The 18502-nt window shown below is 36.2% G+C and overlaps 1 protein-coding gene across 4 annotated transcripts in view; it reads right to left on the bottom strand.

Moving 5' to 3' along the window:
- The window catches only part of COL24A1 (collagen type XXIV alpha 1 chain), a 313443-nt gene that overhangs the window by 94552 nt on the left and 200389 nt on the right, over positions 1–18502 (bottom strand). For all 4 annotated transcript variants that reach the window (XM_031465514.2, XM_064493377.1, XM_064493376.1 and 1 more), the window contains 5 exons: positions 14345–14398; positions 10027–10080; positions 9624–9677; positions 7999–8052; positions 7733–7840 (listed from right to left, as the gene is read on the bottom strand). In XM_031465514.2, coding sequence (XP_031321374.2) covers positions 7733–7840; positions 7999–8052; positions 9624–9677; positions 10027–10080; positions 14345–14398 — 324 coding nt within the window. The remainder of the gene's footprint in view (positions 1–7732; positions 7841–7998; positions 8053–9623; positions 9678–10026; positions 10081–14344; positions 14399–18502) is intronic.

Raw genomic sequence — 18502 nt, 5'->3', positions numbered from 1 at the left:
ATCTCTGCTCTGCCCATCACCATCTGTCATGCTGCATCATCTCTCTCTGGGACTGCTGGCTTTGCTACCCAATGGCATGATTAGAACTTTCTTTTTCTTAGTTCTGCGTTCCCCTCACCATCAACTTTAAGGTCAAGCCAGGATCCCTCTTAGGGAACTAGGCTAGTTGACCAAAAAAAAAAAAAAAATGCATGCTAAACCATTAATAATTGTTAATGGCTTTCTTAAACAAAAATGAATTTGATAAAAAATTCTCAGGGAGATAACCACATTTTCTTGGCATTGATTACTTGGCCTCTCTGTGGGTCCTGTCCTGATGAGTCCTCTAAAAAGTGAAAACTATCAAGAACCCTAGAAAGGCAAAATATAAGCCCAGGGCTCAACAAGTGTGGCTTAGAACTTGAGGGTGAGGCTGAAGCATGTCCTTGAACCACAAAGACCGAGAAGAACCACAGCAGAAGGGTAAGAAGAGAGGTTTCATTTGGATTGCACTGTCTTTCCCCCAGGCCAGCGCAGAACCATGCTGAGGGAGCTCCCTCGGCCTGTAGTTTCTCTAGTGGGAGAAAGAGAAGCCAAGGAGGATATTTAGCTCCCCTAGTGGTGCAGATGCATCCATGGTGGCCCAGTCAGGCCTTGCTTCATGGGGATCATTTGGGGAACCCTGGGGCTTGACCACTGGGGATCAAATAGATGGGGAAGAGGGGCAGAGCTTATAGCAACCAGCACTCAGATGTCTGTGGACTACATTCCTGCTTGTAGCAGCTCCTGAGCAGAGACCCCAGCCAATGGTTCTGCTCATCTGCAGAGCTTAGCTGGTGTGAGCTTGGCTGGCAGTTCTGCATGATTTGAGTCCCCCTACTACTGAGCCTGTTACACGGCCCTGCCTGAGCAGAGAAGTAAATCTGCAACCCCGCCCAACAGCTAAGTGTAGACTTCCATTCTACTCAACCAGAGAGCCCGGGCAGGGAGCTTAGGCAACCGTGGAGTCCACACTGCAGTCCTGCTCAGGCAGGGAGCCAAGCCAGCAGCCCTGCCCCACTGCTGAGTATAGGCGCTGGCCCCTCATGACCAGGGATGTGAACAGTGACCCCAGGAAGCCTTGGAGCCCAGTCCAAGGTACTTCCCAGCTGTAGACCCAAGCCAACAGCCCTACCCAGCAGCAGAATTCTGCCTACATCCCTGTCCAATCACTAAATACAGCCTGTAATCTGGCCTAGGCAAGGTAACCCCACCTTACCAAGGAGTATTATGTGTAAGATGCAGCTGGAGGTCTCACTTGACCAGACGGCCTGGCAAGTGATCTCATCCAACAGAGGAGAACAGCCAGCCACCTATCTGATCACAAAGCACAACCTGCAACTCTACCCAAACTTGGGACATAGCCTGCAGCTCCATTCAGCTGTGAAACCATGCTTGAGGCACTGCCTGAACATTAAGTCCAGCCAGGGCCACATCCAGTTAGAGAGCACATGAGGTCCTGTGCAACTGTGGAGTCCAACCAGTGGTACTGTCCTACCAGGGAACACAGCCTGAGACCATACCCTACCAGAGGTAACTATGGAACCCAGGTAACAGCCCTATCTGACTGTGAAGCCTGGACAGCACCCCTACCCAACCAAGGTGCCTATTTAATGGCCCCACTACAATGTGGAGCTCAGCCAGCTGGCCAACCAAACTGCAGAGACCAGGCAGTGGCAACCCCTCCTTGCTTCAGGGCATGGGTAGGGACCTCACCAAACTGAAGACCCCACTGGCAAGCTGTGCCTGCCCACAAATGCTAAAAGATAACCTGTCCAGTTCCCTAATCAGAGCAAACTGGTGAAGGTCTTTCCCCGCCAAAACACATCTGTAAAGTCTGGAAGAGGAGACTGCTTACTGAAATGTGCAAATATCAATGCAATACTATGATCATAAAGAACCAGGTAAGGGTGACAATACCAGAGGAAACTAATAAAGCTTCAATAACGGACACTACAGAAATGGAAACCTATGGACTATCTAACAAAAGATTCAGAATAATCCTCTCAAAGAAGTTCAGTGAACTTCAAGAACACAGACACAGATAACTAAATAAAATTAGGAGAACAATGCATAAGCAAAATGAAAAGTTCAACAAAGAAATAGAGACCACGAGAATAAACAAAACAAAAACCCTAGAGATAAGCAATATAATGACTGAACTGAAGAATTCAATAGAGTTTCAAAAACAGACTCAACCAAGTAGAAGAATCAGTAAACTCAAAGATAAGCCATTTTTATTTGTTTGTTTGTTTGTTTAATGATTTATTGGCTATTTCTTTAAAAGATAAGCCATTTTAAATCATCCTGAGGAGCAAAAAGAAAAAAAGAGATGAAAAAGAATGAAGAAAAGACTATGATACTTGTGGGACAGTGTCAAATAAAACACCAGGAGAAGAAAAGGGCAGAAAGACTATTTAAAGATATAACAGCTGAAAAAATCCCAAATATGGGGAGAGAATTAGATATCCAGATTTTTGAGGTCTAAAGAACCCCAAATAGGTTGAACCCCAAAGGGGTTACTTTGAGACACATTATACAGTCAACCTTCAGTAACTGTGGGTTCTACATCTGCAGAGTCAACCAACCAGGGATCAAAAATATTAAAAAAAAAAAACTCCAGAAAGTTCCAAAGAGCAAAACTTCAATTTGCTGTGCACTGACAACTGCTTATGTAGCATTTAATTGTAGTTACAACTATTTACACAGCATTTACATTGTATTAGGTATTATAAGTAATATAGAGATGGCTTAAAGTATTTGGGAGAATGTGTGTAGGTTACATGCAAATTCTGTACCATTTTATGTAAGGGACTTAAGCATCTGCAGATTTTGGTATCCGTGGGGGTCCTGGAAACAATTCCCCATGGACACTGAGGGACAATTGCAATTATGTTGTCAAAAGTCAAAAACCAAGAGAAAATTTTAAAATTAGCAAGATAAAAGTGACTCATCACATACAAGAGAGCCCCAATAATACTGTAAGTAGGTTTCTCAGCAGAAGTTTTGCAGACCAAGAGAAAATAGAATAATACATCCAAAATATGGAAAGAAAAAAAAGACCCCTGTTAACCAAGAATACTGTACTCAGAAAAGCTGTTCTTCAGGAATGAAAGAGTGATATATCAAAGACTTTCCCAAACAGACAAAAGCTGAAGAGTTCATCACCACTAAGCCTGTCTTACAAAAAAAAAAAGCTAAATGCATTTGTAAAACCATATAAATGTGTGAAACTCCCTGGTAAAGGGAAATAAATATTCAAAGCCATATTCCCTAATATTGTAATGGTGGTACATAAATCACTTACAACCCTAGTTAAAAAATCAAAAAACAAGTGCATTAAAAATAACCATAAGTGTGGTATATTTATACAATGGAATACTACTCAGCCATAAAAACCGACAACATAATGCCATTTGCAGCAACATGGATGCTCTAGGAGAATGTCATTCTAAGTGAAGTAAGCCAGAAAGAGAAAGAAAAATACCATATGAGATCGCTCATATGTGGAATCTAAAAAACAAAAACAAAAACAAAAACAAAAACAAAAACAAACAAACAAAAACAAAGCATAAATACAGGACAGAAATAGACTCATAGACAGAGAATACAGACTTGTGGTTGCCAGGGGGGTGGAGGGTTGGGAAGGGATAGACTGGGATTTCAAAATTGTAGAATAGATAAACAAGATTACACTGTATAGCACAGGGAAATATACACAAAATGTTATGATAACTCACAGAGAAAAAAATGTGACAATGAGTGTGTATATGTCCATGAATGACTGAAAAATTGTGCTGAACACTGGAATTTGACACAACATTGTAAAGTGATTATAAATCAATAAAAAATGTTAAAAAAATAACCATAAGTACAATAATTTGTTACTGGATAAATAAAATAAAAAGATTAAATTGTAACATCAGTAACCTAAAATGTGAGAGGAGAGGAAGAAGTAAAAGTATAAAATTTCTGTATATATCAAAATTAGGTTGTTATTGCCTTAAAATAGGGTATTGTAATTGTAATATATTTTATGTGAGCCATAAAGGAAAAGCATGTAGTGGATACACAAGACTATGATGAAGAATTCAAGGCACACTGCTACAAAAAGTCATAAAATTACAAAGGAAGGCAGCAAGAGAGGAAGCACCGAAGTAGAAGTAATGGTCTATAAAACAACAGGCAAATAATGAACAAAATGGCAACAGGAAGTCCTAACTTATTAATAATTACCTTTATTATAAATGGATTAAATTCTCCAATCAAAAGACACAGAATGGCTGAAAGGATTAAAAAAAAAAAAAAAAAAAGACCCAGCTATGTGCTACCTACAAGAGCTCCATTTAAGCTTTAAGGACACACAAAGACTGAGAGGGAAGAGACTGGGGAAGATATTTCAAGCAAATGGTAACCAAAAGAAAGCAGAGAGAGCTATAGTTATATCAGACAAAATATATTTTAAACTGAAAATAGTCACAAGAGACAAGGAAAGTCATTAAATAATGACAAAGGGTCAATTAATTAATAATGTATAATAATTATAAATATTTACATACCAAACATTGGAGTACCTAAAAATATAAAGCAAATACTAACATAAATAAAAGGAGGAACAACCAGCAATACAATAATAGTTAGGGACTTTAATATCCTTCTCTCTAAAATGGCTAGATCATCCAGAGATTCCATTAAGAAACAGCAGATTTGAACAACACTATAGACCAAATAGAACTAACAGACATAGAAAGAACATTCCATCTAACAGCAGCAGAATATGCATTCTTCTCAAGTCCACATGGAACATTTTCAAAGGTAGATCATAAGTAAGGCCACAACACAAGTATCAACAAATCCAGGAAGATAGAAATTATATCCAGAAACTTTTTCAACCACAATAGTATGAAACTAGAAATCAACAACAGGAAAAAAGCTGTAAAACTCACAAAGACGTGGAAATTATAAAACATTCCTGAACATCTAATGGATCAAAGAAGAAATCAAAAGGAAAATTAAAAAAATATCTTGAGACAAATGAAAATGAAAATGAAAACACAACATACCAAGGCTTACGGGATGCAGCAAGAATAGATCTAAGGGGGAAGTTTATAGTGATAAATTCCTACATTAGAAAAAGGGGAAGATCTCAAATAAGCAACCTTACTTTGTACTTAAAGGAAGTGGAAGAAGAACAAAACAAGGCCAAACTTAGCAGAAGAAAGGAACGGATAAAGATCAGAACAGAAATAAGTGAAACAGGAAATAGGAAAACAATAGAAAAAGATCAACAAAACTAACAGCTAGATTTTTAAAATGATAAACAAAATGGACAAATCTGTAGCTAAATTCACCGAGAGGTAGGACTAAAATAAAGTTAGAAATGAAAGAGAAGACATAAATGATATGACAGAAAGACAAATGATCATAAGAGACTGCTATACACAATTATTTACCAGCAAATTAGAAACATAGAAGAAATGGAGAAATTCCAAGAAACTACTACCTACCAAGACCGAATCTTGAAGAAACAGAAAATCTGGATAGACTGATAATGAGGAAGGAGACTGAGTCAGTAATGAAAATCCTTTCAACAAAGAAAAGCCCAGGAGCAGTTTCACTGACGAAGTATACCAAACACTTAAAGAAGAATTAATACTACTCTTTCTCAAACTTCTCCACAATTTTTGAAGAAGAAATACAGCTGAAGTTGTTTTACAAAGCCAGCATCACTCTGGTATCAAGCCAGATAAGGATATTAGAAGAAATGAAAACAAGCCAATATTCCTGACAAATACAGATGCAAGCATTCTCAACAAAATATTAGCAAACTGAATCCAACAGCATATTATAAGGACCATATACCATGACCAAGTGGGCTTTATCCCAGAGATGCAAGGATAACTCAAAATCAGCAATCCAGTCAATATGATGTACCATAGTCACAGAATTAAAGAAAACAATCGTATGGTCATCTCAACAAATGCAGAAAAAGCTTTGACAACATTCAAACCCTTCATGATAAAAACTCTCAACAAACTGGGCATAGAAGGAATGCACCTCAACATAATAAAAGCCATATATGAAAACTCACAGCTAACACCATACTCAACAGTGAAAGGCTGAAAGCTTTTTCTCTAAGATCAGGAACATGACAAGGGTGTCCACCCTCAGTACTCCTGATCAACGCAGTACTCGAAGTCCTAGCTTGAGCAGTTGGGCAAGAAAGAGAAATAAAAGGCATACAAGTTAGAAACAAAGAAGTAAAACTGTCTCTACTTACAGATGACATGATCTTAATATGCAGAAAACTCTGAAGACTGTACCACAAAACTGTTAGAATTAATAAATAATTTCAGTAAAGTTGCAGGACACAAAATCAACTTACAAAACCCAGTCATATTTCTATACAGTAAGACAAATTATCTGAAAAAGAGATAAAGAAAACCATCCCATTTACAATGTCATCAAAAGCAATAAAATACTTAGAAATAAACATAACACCCAAGGAGGTGAAATATCTATACACTGAAAACTACAGACAGTGATGAAAGAAACTGAAGAAAACATAAATAAATGGAAAAATATTTCATATTCACAGAAATGAAAAATTAATATTGTTAAAATGTCCATGCTACCCAAAGCCATCTACAGATTCAATATAATCCCTATTAAGATTCCAATGGCATTTTAAATAGAAATAGAAAAAAGCAATCCTAAAATTCTCATGGAAACATAAAAGACCCCAAATAGCTAAAACAACCTTGAGAAAGAAGAACAGAGCTGGAGGCATCACACTTCCTAATTTCAAATTATATTAATTCAAAACTGTACTAACCCAAACTGTACATTACTGGCATTAAAACAGTCACACAGACCAAGAGAACAGAATCAAGAGCCCAGAAATAAAACCATGCAAATGTAACCAACTAATATTTGAAAAAATGTCATTATATATATGCTTATATGGTTTATATATTCAATGAAATTTTATGCAGTCATAAAAAGGAGGAAATTCTACCATTTGAAACAACATGGATGGCCCTTAAAGGCATTATGCTTGTGAAATAAGTCAGAGAAAGACAAATACTATATGATCTCATGAATATGTATTATCTAAAAAAAAACTGAACTCGTAGAAACGGAGAGTAAACTGGTGGTTGCTAGGGGTGGAGAGATGCGGAAAATGGGTGATGGTGGTCAAAGGGTACAAACTTCCAGTTATAAGATGAATACATTCTGGAGATTTAACGTATGGCATTGTGACTATGGTTAACAATACTGTATTGTGTCCTTGAAAGTTGCTAAGATAGTAACTCTTAAAAATCCTCATCACACACACAAAAAGGTTAACTATGTGAGGGGATAGATGTGTTAACTAAACTTATTACGGTAATCATTTAGCAATACATACATATATCAGATCAACACATCATGCACCTTAAACTTACACAATATCAACGTCAATCAATATCATGACGTTCAATAGCTTGTGTGACACCTGGGAAAGTGTCTTTTTTTCCTTGGATGTTAGGAAGGTTGATAATCACTCCCTGGCTTGTCCCTCACTCAAGCCACAGTTCCAAGCCTTCAAATACCAAATGCACATATGAGGGAGTCAAGAATACGTCTGTGTGTGTGTGTGTGTGTGTGTGTGTGTGTGTACATGTGTGTGTAGAGGACTGAGTTCATGAGCACTGAACCCAGCAGTACTCACCGGAGGGCCCATGAGTCCTGGACTACCCACCGGCCCTGCGGTCCCGGGTAAGCCTGTCTCTCCCTTTTCTCCGTCCTCTCCAGGAAGTCCCTTTCCTCCTGGGTCTCCCTGTAACCCAATAAACATTTTTAAGAAGGGGGAAGTAGTGCACTAATTACACCACACAATCAGAACATTTTTGTTGGTGTTAAAAAAAAAATTGTGTAATATTTTAAAGATTTCCCGAAAACATCTACCTTAATTATAACTTTAAAAGTATAATTTACCTTTAATCCATCTTTCCCTTGCAGACCTTCTTCCCCAGGGGCTCCTGGTTCACCCTATTTGGTAGCAGAAACAGAACAATTTATTATTTTGCTAAATCATTTATCTTACTTTTTCGCCCCTGGTAACTACAGAAGTATAGCAGGTTTATGTACGTTATTCCTACTCTTACTTTATTTATAAGGATTATTTGACAGTGTAAGTACGATTTAATTTGCCTGGCGTAACTCTGAAGATGGTTTAAAGAGTCATAGTGCTGTAAATTCAAATATTAAGATGGTCCCAGAATATTAATAATTTTTAGATAATTAAAGATAATACATATTCATTTGGTAGCTTTGGAAACTTATACAGCTGTATCTATGGTTCTTAGTTCACAGGCTGTAAATACCGAATCCCATAAAATTATAGTATCTTGCTATTCTGAATCTACATGGATTAATATACCTTTATTCAGTTAAAATCAGTGTACCTGATTTTTTTTTGTAGAGCAACTTGTATTTTCTGTTATTTACTTTTTAAAATTGAAGTATAGGTCAGTTTACAATGTCACCAATTTCTGGTGTACAGCATCATGTTTCAGTCGTACATATACATACATGTATTCATTTTCATATTCTTCCTCATTATAGATTATTACAAGATACTGAATACAGTTCCCTGAATACAAAAGAAACCTGTTTATCTATTTTATATATAGTAGTATCTGCATATCCCGAACTCCCACTTTATCCCTTCCCACCCCAGTGTCCCTGAGTTTTAGGGTCTGTATTTTCTCCCTTACAGGGGAGATGCCAACTATTAAGGCCCTAGTACATCAGAAAACCGTCTTCTAGACACAGAACTTGCAGAAATGCAGAGCTGCACTTTATGAAGCTATTAGGGAAGCACCGGCCCTCTTGCCAACCTGCACTGTTTAAAAGTAAATTAGTCAGTGCGTCTTCACAGTTGCCCCAGTGCTCCCACCACTGACGCTGCCAATACCCTGACCTCACACTGCACTCCCTCCTGGAAAAAAAAAAAAAAGGAAAATGAACGGAAAAGGAACCAGTTGCAAAATGTATCTCCCAACTTTACCTTTCGGTAAACGTCTCTTAAAATTATCTTGGGCGCTGTTACCTTGGGAAAAAAATCTACCACAGTTTAAATCAATGGCTGTCTATATTAGAATAACTTCTGTAAGCTATCTCATTGCTTATTTCCTTGAATCTTTTTAACTCTGCATGACTCTAGTTTTTCGTAGTTTTTTAAACACAAATTAGATTTCAATCTTTTGTCCATCTTGTTAGATCAGGAAATACTACGCAAGTTGATCACTAGTATTTGTGAATTTCTTCTTAAAGCTAACGTTAGTGACAGTCACAGTGACTCCACACATTTGGCAAGAATCCTGGAGAGTATACCTGATTCTGAGAAAAAGATGTGTGAGATTAGGACTCTCAATGCTATTAAATTACAGTGTGATCAGGGTTTAGCATGCAGCTTTTGAAATAACGAAATAAAGACAAACGTTTTCTACAGTGCATCAGAAGAGTTTATTTTGCAGTCTTTGAAGTCTTTAGGTTACATCTTGAGACTCTAAAATAGGTGGGCCGGTGCATTAAAACGGTTTGTAGTAGGCACTCACCCGGACCCCTGGCTCCCCAGCAACTCCAACACTGCCTGCAGGTCCAACATCTCCCTGAAGAAACAAAGGAAAAGATTGAATGCTTTTCTACTAAAACTGCAGTTATGGAGAGTGTAACACGAAGACAAGGGTTCCAACACACTTCCTATTTTTACTTTTTCTTCAGATTTATTTATAATCTTTTGTTTTTTCATTTTAATTCCCTCCCATATATAAATATACACACACAAGTAATACTTTTTATGATAGATATTTTTCTGACTCATCTGAAAACACTTTCCATTTTTATCTGCTGGCCTTCCCCTGCTTCCATGATGGTGGATGTTTGCCAAAATACGGCAAACATAGGGGAGTCTACGACGAAAGCCCAGAGGCCCTCTCCTTTACTATTTAGGAAGCTTACCTTTGCACCTGGCTCGGCTTGTAGACCAGATTCTCCCTCAACACCTGAAGGTCCCTAGAAAAGAATAATTGGATACATTGTTTGTACACAAGGCAGTAACAACCTTATAAGAAGATGGAAGTAATTTTCAGCCCAAGGATGACATATGTATGTCCAGGAAAGAATTTTTGCTGCTCCTTTATAAACTTCATGGCATAAAACCAGATAGTTTCCGGGACCTTTTAACAGTTCAAATGTCAAAACAATATCACCAGAAATCAGGACTTTTCAGACCAATTTCTTTTAATCCTTCCTCTCACCAATTACTCCTTGGTCAAAGAGAAACAATTTCCCATTTCCTTTTCTGATTTCCTACCCTCATACTCTTACTATTCTCTGTTTTTTCACTTTTTAATTCCATTCATTTCTACTGATCCCTCTGGAGGACACTTCCTGGAAAATACTCAGTTTTCTTTTATTGTTTTATAAAATAAATTACACAAAGAAGACATGAATTATATATGTATATGTGGCATTTTTTTCTACTCTTTTTTCACAAGTGGGTTCAGTTGGGAAGCTTTTGGTTCCTTTTATTTTGAAAACATACAACTTCTCCCAACCTCTGGCTATTTTTAAGCTTGGAGCTCCCATAATAGCTGGTGTATTGGTTTTTTTTTTTTTTTTCCCTCTTGGAAATCTTGTTTTTGAGCAACTATGCATGCCCTTCCCTCCTCTTCCTCACTCCTTCTTTCTCTTCTCTTTCTCTTCTGTTCTCTCACTCAATGTGTGTGTGTGCTTATGTGTATTTATACACACAGACACAATTATAAACACATACATATGTGTCCTATAATCCCCATCATTTCAGAGTAGAGGGATAGTTTGAAGCTTTAACCTACAATATCTTGACCCAAAGTTCCGTTTGCTTTCTACCTGCCAGAGATCCCTCAATAGTTCTGATCCCTGGGTGGTAATCTTCCTTATAATTATCAGAGATTGCACCACCTCTTATGTTGTTACAGTATTTTAGATGAGTGGAAGTTCAGGTTTCCATTTTGGCACAGCTTCCACAATCCATATTCACTTTGCTTTTTTCCCAAGTAAAAACTATACATGCACAACAGTACAGATGGGCTGACAATGAAAAGCCCCAGCCCCTTCCTCAGAGGCTCTACTTTACAGAACAATTTTTATTTTTTGTTCTCCTAAAGGTTACTTCTATAACCAAGAAATCGACCTCTGCTTCTTGCCTTGCTAAAAGTTCTCTTCCCTTATACTCCTTCCATTTTACCATCATCTCAGCAATTTTTAAAAAGTTACATTATTTGAAATCTTCTGTTGCTTACCTCTGTGACTTCTTTCCTGTTACAAGAGGCAGTGCGGTACAGCACGTAAGAAGAAGGACTATGACATGAGACTGCCTGACTTTCTGCTCTGCCTCAGAAATTAAAGAATTTAATATCTTACCCTAAGATGAAAATTCTCTCTTGGGAGAGAATTCCAACTCTCTCAGGACTTCTTCTGTATCAAAATTGATTTTCATCTAGACTCGTCTAGTCTCTAGTTTCACTCAATCTGTCAGCTCCTCTTGGCTTCTTTTATTCTTAGGATAAATCTAATAGTTGATCTCCTGATCTCTGTGGAACCTCTTTTTTATACCAGTCTTGGATTAGCCCTCTGAACTGCCTTCTCCATTTCTATTCTCAGCTGAGTATCAATGAAAAAATTATATACTTGGGCATAGTGGCATCATTACATATTGAGAGGCACAGTGACTAAGAGAACGGGCTGCAGAGAGAGCTTTGCCTAAATTTAAATGTGGGCTCTACCACTACTCCTACCTGTTGCTCTTGACCAAGTTACTTAACTATTTCATGCCTGAGTTTCCTCATCTGTAGAATGATTGCATTTACTTCATAGGGTGTGGTGAGAATTCATTACTATGTAAGGTACATAAATACTGCTAAGAACACAGAAAGTTCCCTGTAATTGTTACCTATTTTATCATCATTATTATTAATACAAAGCAAATCCAAAGTCTCCTGCTTCACCTTGACATTTAGTAAGGTGTATCTGATCTTTTACATCTTTAGTCATTTCCCTCTTCCATTATCCTCAATCACTATTCTAAACCAGCATATTTTCCTCAGCTGATCTGCTCAACCCCTATTTCTTATCACAACAGAATTCTTGTCTCCTACTCTGTTAAATAGACTTCAAGTTATGAAGTATGACTTCCCTCAGCTTTCTTTAGGCTCAGAGGATGTGGCATAGCATAGGTTATCAGCACTGACTTTTGAATCAGATGTGGATTCAAAGCCAAGGTTTCTTCCTGTTAAGTGTCTACCTTGGGCACAGTAGCAGATTATGACTTTAATGTCCCTAACATTCTTCTCTGATCTCAGGGAAAGATATTGCCACCCAACCAGTTGTACCTAAAAAGCTGGAAATAATTTTTGACTTCTCTTTCCCCTTTACTTTCTATATCCCACAAATATGCAGGTTCTACAGAATTTTTAAAGAAACATTTCTCAAATCCATCCTATTCTTACTTATGTTGGCTACTTTAGTTCAGACCTGCATCATTTCTTGCCTGGTTGAATACAACCTTTTAGAAGGTATACATGCCTGCACTACTGTCTTTCTCAAATACATCCTCCATGGGCTGCTAAAATTAACTTCTGAAAATACGGATCTGACTTTATCACTGCCCTGAATCTACCCCACAAAGACTTACTATAGCCATAGGATAAAAAGTTCAAATCTCTTAAGAGTATATAAGACTTGTCATGATCTATCCACTTCTCTGTAATTTCATCTGTCACTCCTTGTTTTGACTGTAAGCATCAAAGAATCCATACTGCCTCATGTTTGCCTGTTTCTACTCATACTATCCTTTTCCTAGAATTGCTTCATCCTTAGTCCCTTTTTTCATAGTTATCTCATACTCATTCCTTAAAACTCACTGCCTTCCCCCACCTCAACACAGACCAGTATTTTCCCCCTAATCCAGGTAAGGTTAAGTACCATGGCTGTGCTCCTACAATGCCCTGTGAACACCTCCATCACTGGGTCCAGTGGATTGAAATATAGTCATCTTTTATATGATTATTTTCTGGAATAGATTGTGAACTGCTAAAGGAGTCAGGGACCATATCTCAGCTATCCTTGTATCCCCTCTGGATACCTAGTGCACAGCAAGAAAGCAGGGCATACCACGGAATTAAAAATTGGCCAACAAACATGCAGTATGTAGGGGAGGAGAAAAGTTTTACTGGAATGTGGCTGGGCAGGTCTGCAGAGGTTAGACAATGCAGGACATTCATTATTCATCATGTTACGGAACTGGCATTTTATTAAAAGCTGTGAGAGCCGTTGAAACATTTCAAGGACAAGAAATTTATGATATGGCAAAGATAAACCGGCAACAAGCAGCTAAGGAACAATGGCAGTTGGAGGAGACATGGCAGCAGGGATGCAAAGGGAGGAATGGAGTTGAGACACTGGTGGGAGTTTATTTAAAGGGAAAAGACAGCTGATTGGACAGGATGAAGTAGGAAGAGGAGTCTAGGATGACTCTCAGTTTTGGGTTATCTCAGTGAGATAAGAATCAAAAAGAAGAATAGTGAGAAAACGAGGGTTTGGATTAGGTATTTTGAATTTGAGATGTTTGTGGGATATCTAGATGCACACATAAAAGACAACAGGAAACAGTAACGAGCTGAATAGAGAAGCATGAGTTGGAGCTGTCAAGCTGAGAGCTGTCAGAGTGATATTTACAATTAAAGTTACTGTGAGAATATGACTGAAGGCTGAGGAAGAGAAAGAACACATCAAGTCACATCAAGACTGAAAAGGCTAATCAGACGGTAAAGAGCAGAATCAAGACAGAACAGCTTCACAGAAGCCAAGGAAGGAGAGAATTTATGTCTTTTTAGGGCTAAAGTTAACAGACAAAAGAAACCTAGTAATTGGATTTTATAAATTATAACAAGTATGGTTTATTATTCCAAAATATATCCTGAGTAAGAGTCACTTTTCAATATCATCCTGGAATGGAGTGAAGCACTCTCAAGTCAACTCCAAATCAGTGAAGAGACAGTTTTATTTATTTATTTGTTCTGTCCTTTAAGTGAGCTGTTAGAGAACTTTGTATGTATAACATTAGGTTCATACAACAGTCATCCCTGCTTTTAATCGAATTTTAGGTTTTATTTTTGGAATATGAAATAGGACAATATAAAATTATTCTTCAAAATGTATACCTACTACATCAACTTTACCGCAGAGGAGTGTTACAAGAAGTGTTGAGTACAGAAAGAGCCGCCAAAAACGTTACCTCAGCACCCATTTCTCCAGGAGGTCCAGCATCTCCCTGCAGTCCTCGCGGTCCCTACATCAAAACAAAATTTAAGATCTGAGAATTAAACTTCAGTCTACATTCCAGTTAACATATGAATACAATTATATGTAACATAATACATAACACACTTGTCAATGTATTACTTCACTCTCTGTGTAAACAGAATTAAATTTTTAGTTGCTTCATCTTTTTGTTAATAATATTAAGATTGGATTCAAAAGGAAAGGAAAGAAAGGACAGTGCCTTTCATTCTTTCATTCCCTAATTCACGCATTCACCGAATAAACATTCATCAAGCATCTAATAATTACGAAATATTGTGCTAAGAGCTTTCAAAGCTATCTTATTTAATAGGTATGACAATTATAGATCTACTGAATATTCCTGAAAAATATGTGACAAACAAAATCGAATTGAGAAAGAAGCAAATTATATGGTTTTTAAAGAAGCAATGAAATTTAAAAAATGTTGACGTTTGCTTGATGTCATACTTTATCATAATAGCTAGTCCAGTTGAGCAATCCCTCTGTTCCATATGAATGGAATAATCACTTAGGTGCAATAAAATGCATGTGTGACCTTTATGGAAATCTTTTCCCCTGAAATACTGAATAGGATAAATAAACAAACTTTGAATAATTGCTTATTGCCTAAACATTAAATTGTTGAACCTAAAGTGTCTCAGTGTGAGAAGCCATTTAACAGTTTAGAATTATTTTAGATAGATGAACACTTATTTATCAACTACAATTTAATACTATGTGCCCAGCCATCCAAAGAAGCTGCCTGCACTTTTTGCTCTTTCTGGAAAGACAGTACAAAGAAGTCATGTTCTTGGATTCAGATAATAACAAGATAAGTTAAAATTTCCTATGAGATTATACTCCATCACAATTTTGTGAACACCTCATTTTCAAAAAAAAGTATTAATGGGGAGAAAATCTTTGGTATGGCTGGTTATCTCAAACTGTTTTCATAAGTTGGTACACTAATGTTCATTTTTAAATGTTTGAAAAGTATGGAAAGAATAAAAAGAAACAGATTAAGTAAATCACCCATAACTCTACCATACAGAGATGACACTATAAATATTCTTGCATATTTCCTTCTAGTTCTTTTGTGGGAGCATACTTATAAATAACTTTATATCCTTCTGTTTTATGTTTCAGATTCCATTCTAAATAAAAATATTTTACCATGTTATTGTAAATATTTCATAACAAAATTTTTCAAGGGCTGCATAGTATGCCATTCCACCTAACATTCTGCAGTACCATAATCTAATCATTTTCTTAATGCTAGACATTGAAGTTGTTTTTAATTTTTCTTTACAGTGAAAGTTTGCTTTAAAGGATTTATTATAAGGCATGTTAGACTATAAGTAAATATTAAGGTCTGAAACTTCAGGCACTGCTGCCAAATAGTTGAGATAAATATTTGAATAAAGAATTACAAATTTGGTATGTAGCTGTCACAATGTTGTTCTTACTCAAGAGCACAGCCACTAAAGGTATTAAGGGTTTATTAAGTATGATGTATAATATTTAAAAATTTATAGATCTCCTTAGAATGTATTTTACCCTATTATAAACACATTTGTGCAGAAGTCTGTATGTATTCTGCATTTCCGCTCCAGGAACAGAGTCAGAAATGTAGCATTGTTTGGTCATAAAGTCAAATCAATTTCCAGAAAGGTTGCAATAATTAACATCCCACAAACAATGTATAAAAATTAGAACCTATTTCACTGAATTCATGCCAACACAGATTGTTTTAATCCTTCATTAACTTGATGGACAAACAGGTATCTTAAAGTATACACATATTTGACTACTAGTGAGGGTGAATATTGTTTTCGTCATTTGTTTATCAGTTATCTGTAGTATTCTATGTGTTGCTTGATCATGTCATTTTCCCATGTATTTTGGGAGTCATTTTTAAAAATTTGTAGTCTTTATGTGTTGTGGAGGTTAATTTTTATCCATCCTATTTACTGCTAATGTCTGTCTAGTTTGTGGTTTCTCACTTAATTTTAAACATATTAATATACAGTGTTAAAGATAAACCTTTTTCCTTCTAAAAATGACCGCTGTAGAGCACTTAGACATACCTAAAAGTAAAAAATGACCCCAAGTAATCACTTTAATCACTTAACATTCCATGTATCTCCTTAAATCTTTTAGCATTTAAAAAAACCAGGATGGGAGAAGTTACAGTTCGCATGTAGTTAAATCTGTCAGTCTTTTATGACTTTTCCTGTCACACTTAAGTTTAAAATATTCATTCCCATTAAAAAGTTCTTTTACCTACTCTTTTATTACTTATGGTTTAAAAATATTTATCTATTTAAATCATTGTTTTGATGTACAGCATGAGGTAAGAATCAAAACAAACTTTCAGCCAAGTAGCAACACTTCCTACCTTTCACATTATGCTGTAGTGACGGCAACAGTTTCTTTGAAAATATCACGCTGTTTCATGTTTCCACGTCTTTCCTCGTGCTGCTCTATTCACCCGGAGCGCTCTTTTTACCTTCTTCATCTAGCTACTTCTGACTTACCCAAGATTCAGATTAATTATCACTTCTTAAATCAAGTCTTCTGGGAAACACAGGTTGGGCTAAGTATATCTTCTTTGTGCTCATTTAGGACTGGAATCTAATCTGTTTTAGCATTTATCCTAATATTTTGAAATGATTTGTTAATATGTTACCTATATTTCTACTAACTGTAAACTCTTCACATCTTAATAATAAGCCCCTTAGTATCCAGCACAGTCCTTAATATGTAGTAGGCACTCAACAAGTATTTGTTGAACTGATTTGAAAGGGTGATTCAAGTATTCCAGCATCATTTTTAAAAATTGTTTTTTGTATATATATATATTGAAGTATAGTCAGTTTACAATGTTCTGTCAATTTCCGGTGTACAGCACAATGCTTCAGTCATACATGAACATATGTATATTCATTTTCATATTCTTTTTCACCATAAGTTGCTTCAAGATATTGAGTATCTTCCCTGTGCTATACAGTATGAACTTGTTTACCTATTTTATATATATTAGTTATCTGAAAATTTCGAATTTTAAATTCTTATCTTCCCTGCTGATGTGTAATCTTGTTCTTACGAATATTAAATTCTTTTATATAATTGGTTATTGAAAAGCTATTTTTTCTGTTCCACATATCTGTGTATCTAGACTTGATCAATGTCACAGGAATTAATTATTCTATCTTTATTATTTATTTTAGAATCTAGTAGCACTAGTCCTCGTCTTCTTAAAATATTGAGCTATTTCACCTGCTTATTCTTATCTATCCTTAGAATAATTAAATACTACACCCAATTTATAATGGGTAATGGGAATTTTTTAATTGAAGTATAGTTAATTTACAATGTTGTATTAGTTTCAGGTGTACAGCAAACTGATTCACTTATACGTATATTTGTGTGTGTGTATGTGTGTATGTATGTGTGTGTGTGTATATATATATATATATATATATATATTCTTTTTCAGATTCCTTTCCATTATAGGTTTTTACAACATATTGAATATAGTTCCCTGTCCTATACAATAAGTCCTTGTTGTTTATCTGTTTTATATATGGAAGTGTTTATATGTTAATCACAAACTCCTAATTTATCCCATCCCTTCCCCTGCTTTCCCCTTTGGTAACCATAACTTCATTTTCTATGTCTGTGATTCTACTTTTGTTTTGTAAGTAAGTTCATTTGTATCATTTTTTTTTAGATTCCACATATAAGTGATTTCATTTGATATTTGTCTTTCTCTATCTGATTTATTTCACTTAATATGATAATCTCTAGGTCCATCCGTGTTGCTGCAAATGGCATTACATCATTATTTTTATGGCCTAGTAGTATTTCATTCCAGATACATACTACATCTTTTTTATCCAGTCATGTGCTGATGGGTGTTTGGGTTGCTTCCAGGTCTTAGTTACTGTAAATAGTGCAGATACGAACTTTGGGGTGCATGGATCTTTTCAAATTATCAAAAAAATCTTTTCAAATTTTCAAGTTTTCTCTGGATACATGCCCAGGAGTGGGATTGCTGGATCATATGGTAAGTCTGTTTTGAGTTTTTTAAGGAACCTCAATACTGTTC

Source organism: Camelus dromedarius, chromosome 14, assembly GCF_036321535.1.
Source record: "Camelus dromedarius isolate mCamDro1 chromosome 14, mCamDro1.pat, whole genome shotgun sequence".
NCBI lineage: Eukaryota > Metazoa > Chordata > Mammalia > Artiodactyla > Camelidae > Camelus > Camelus dromedarius.
This window is presented reverse-complemented; position numbering and strand designations above follow the sequence as displayed.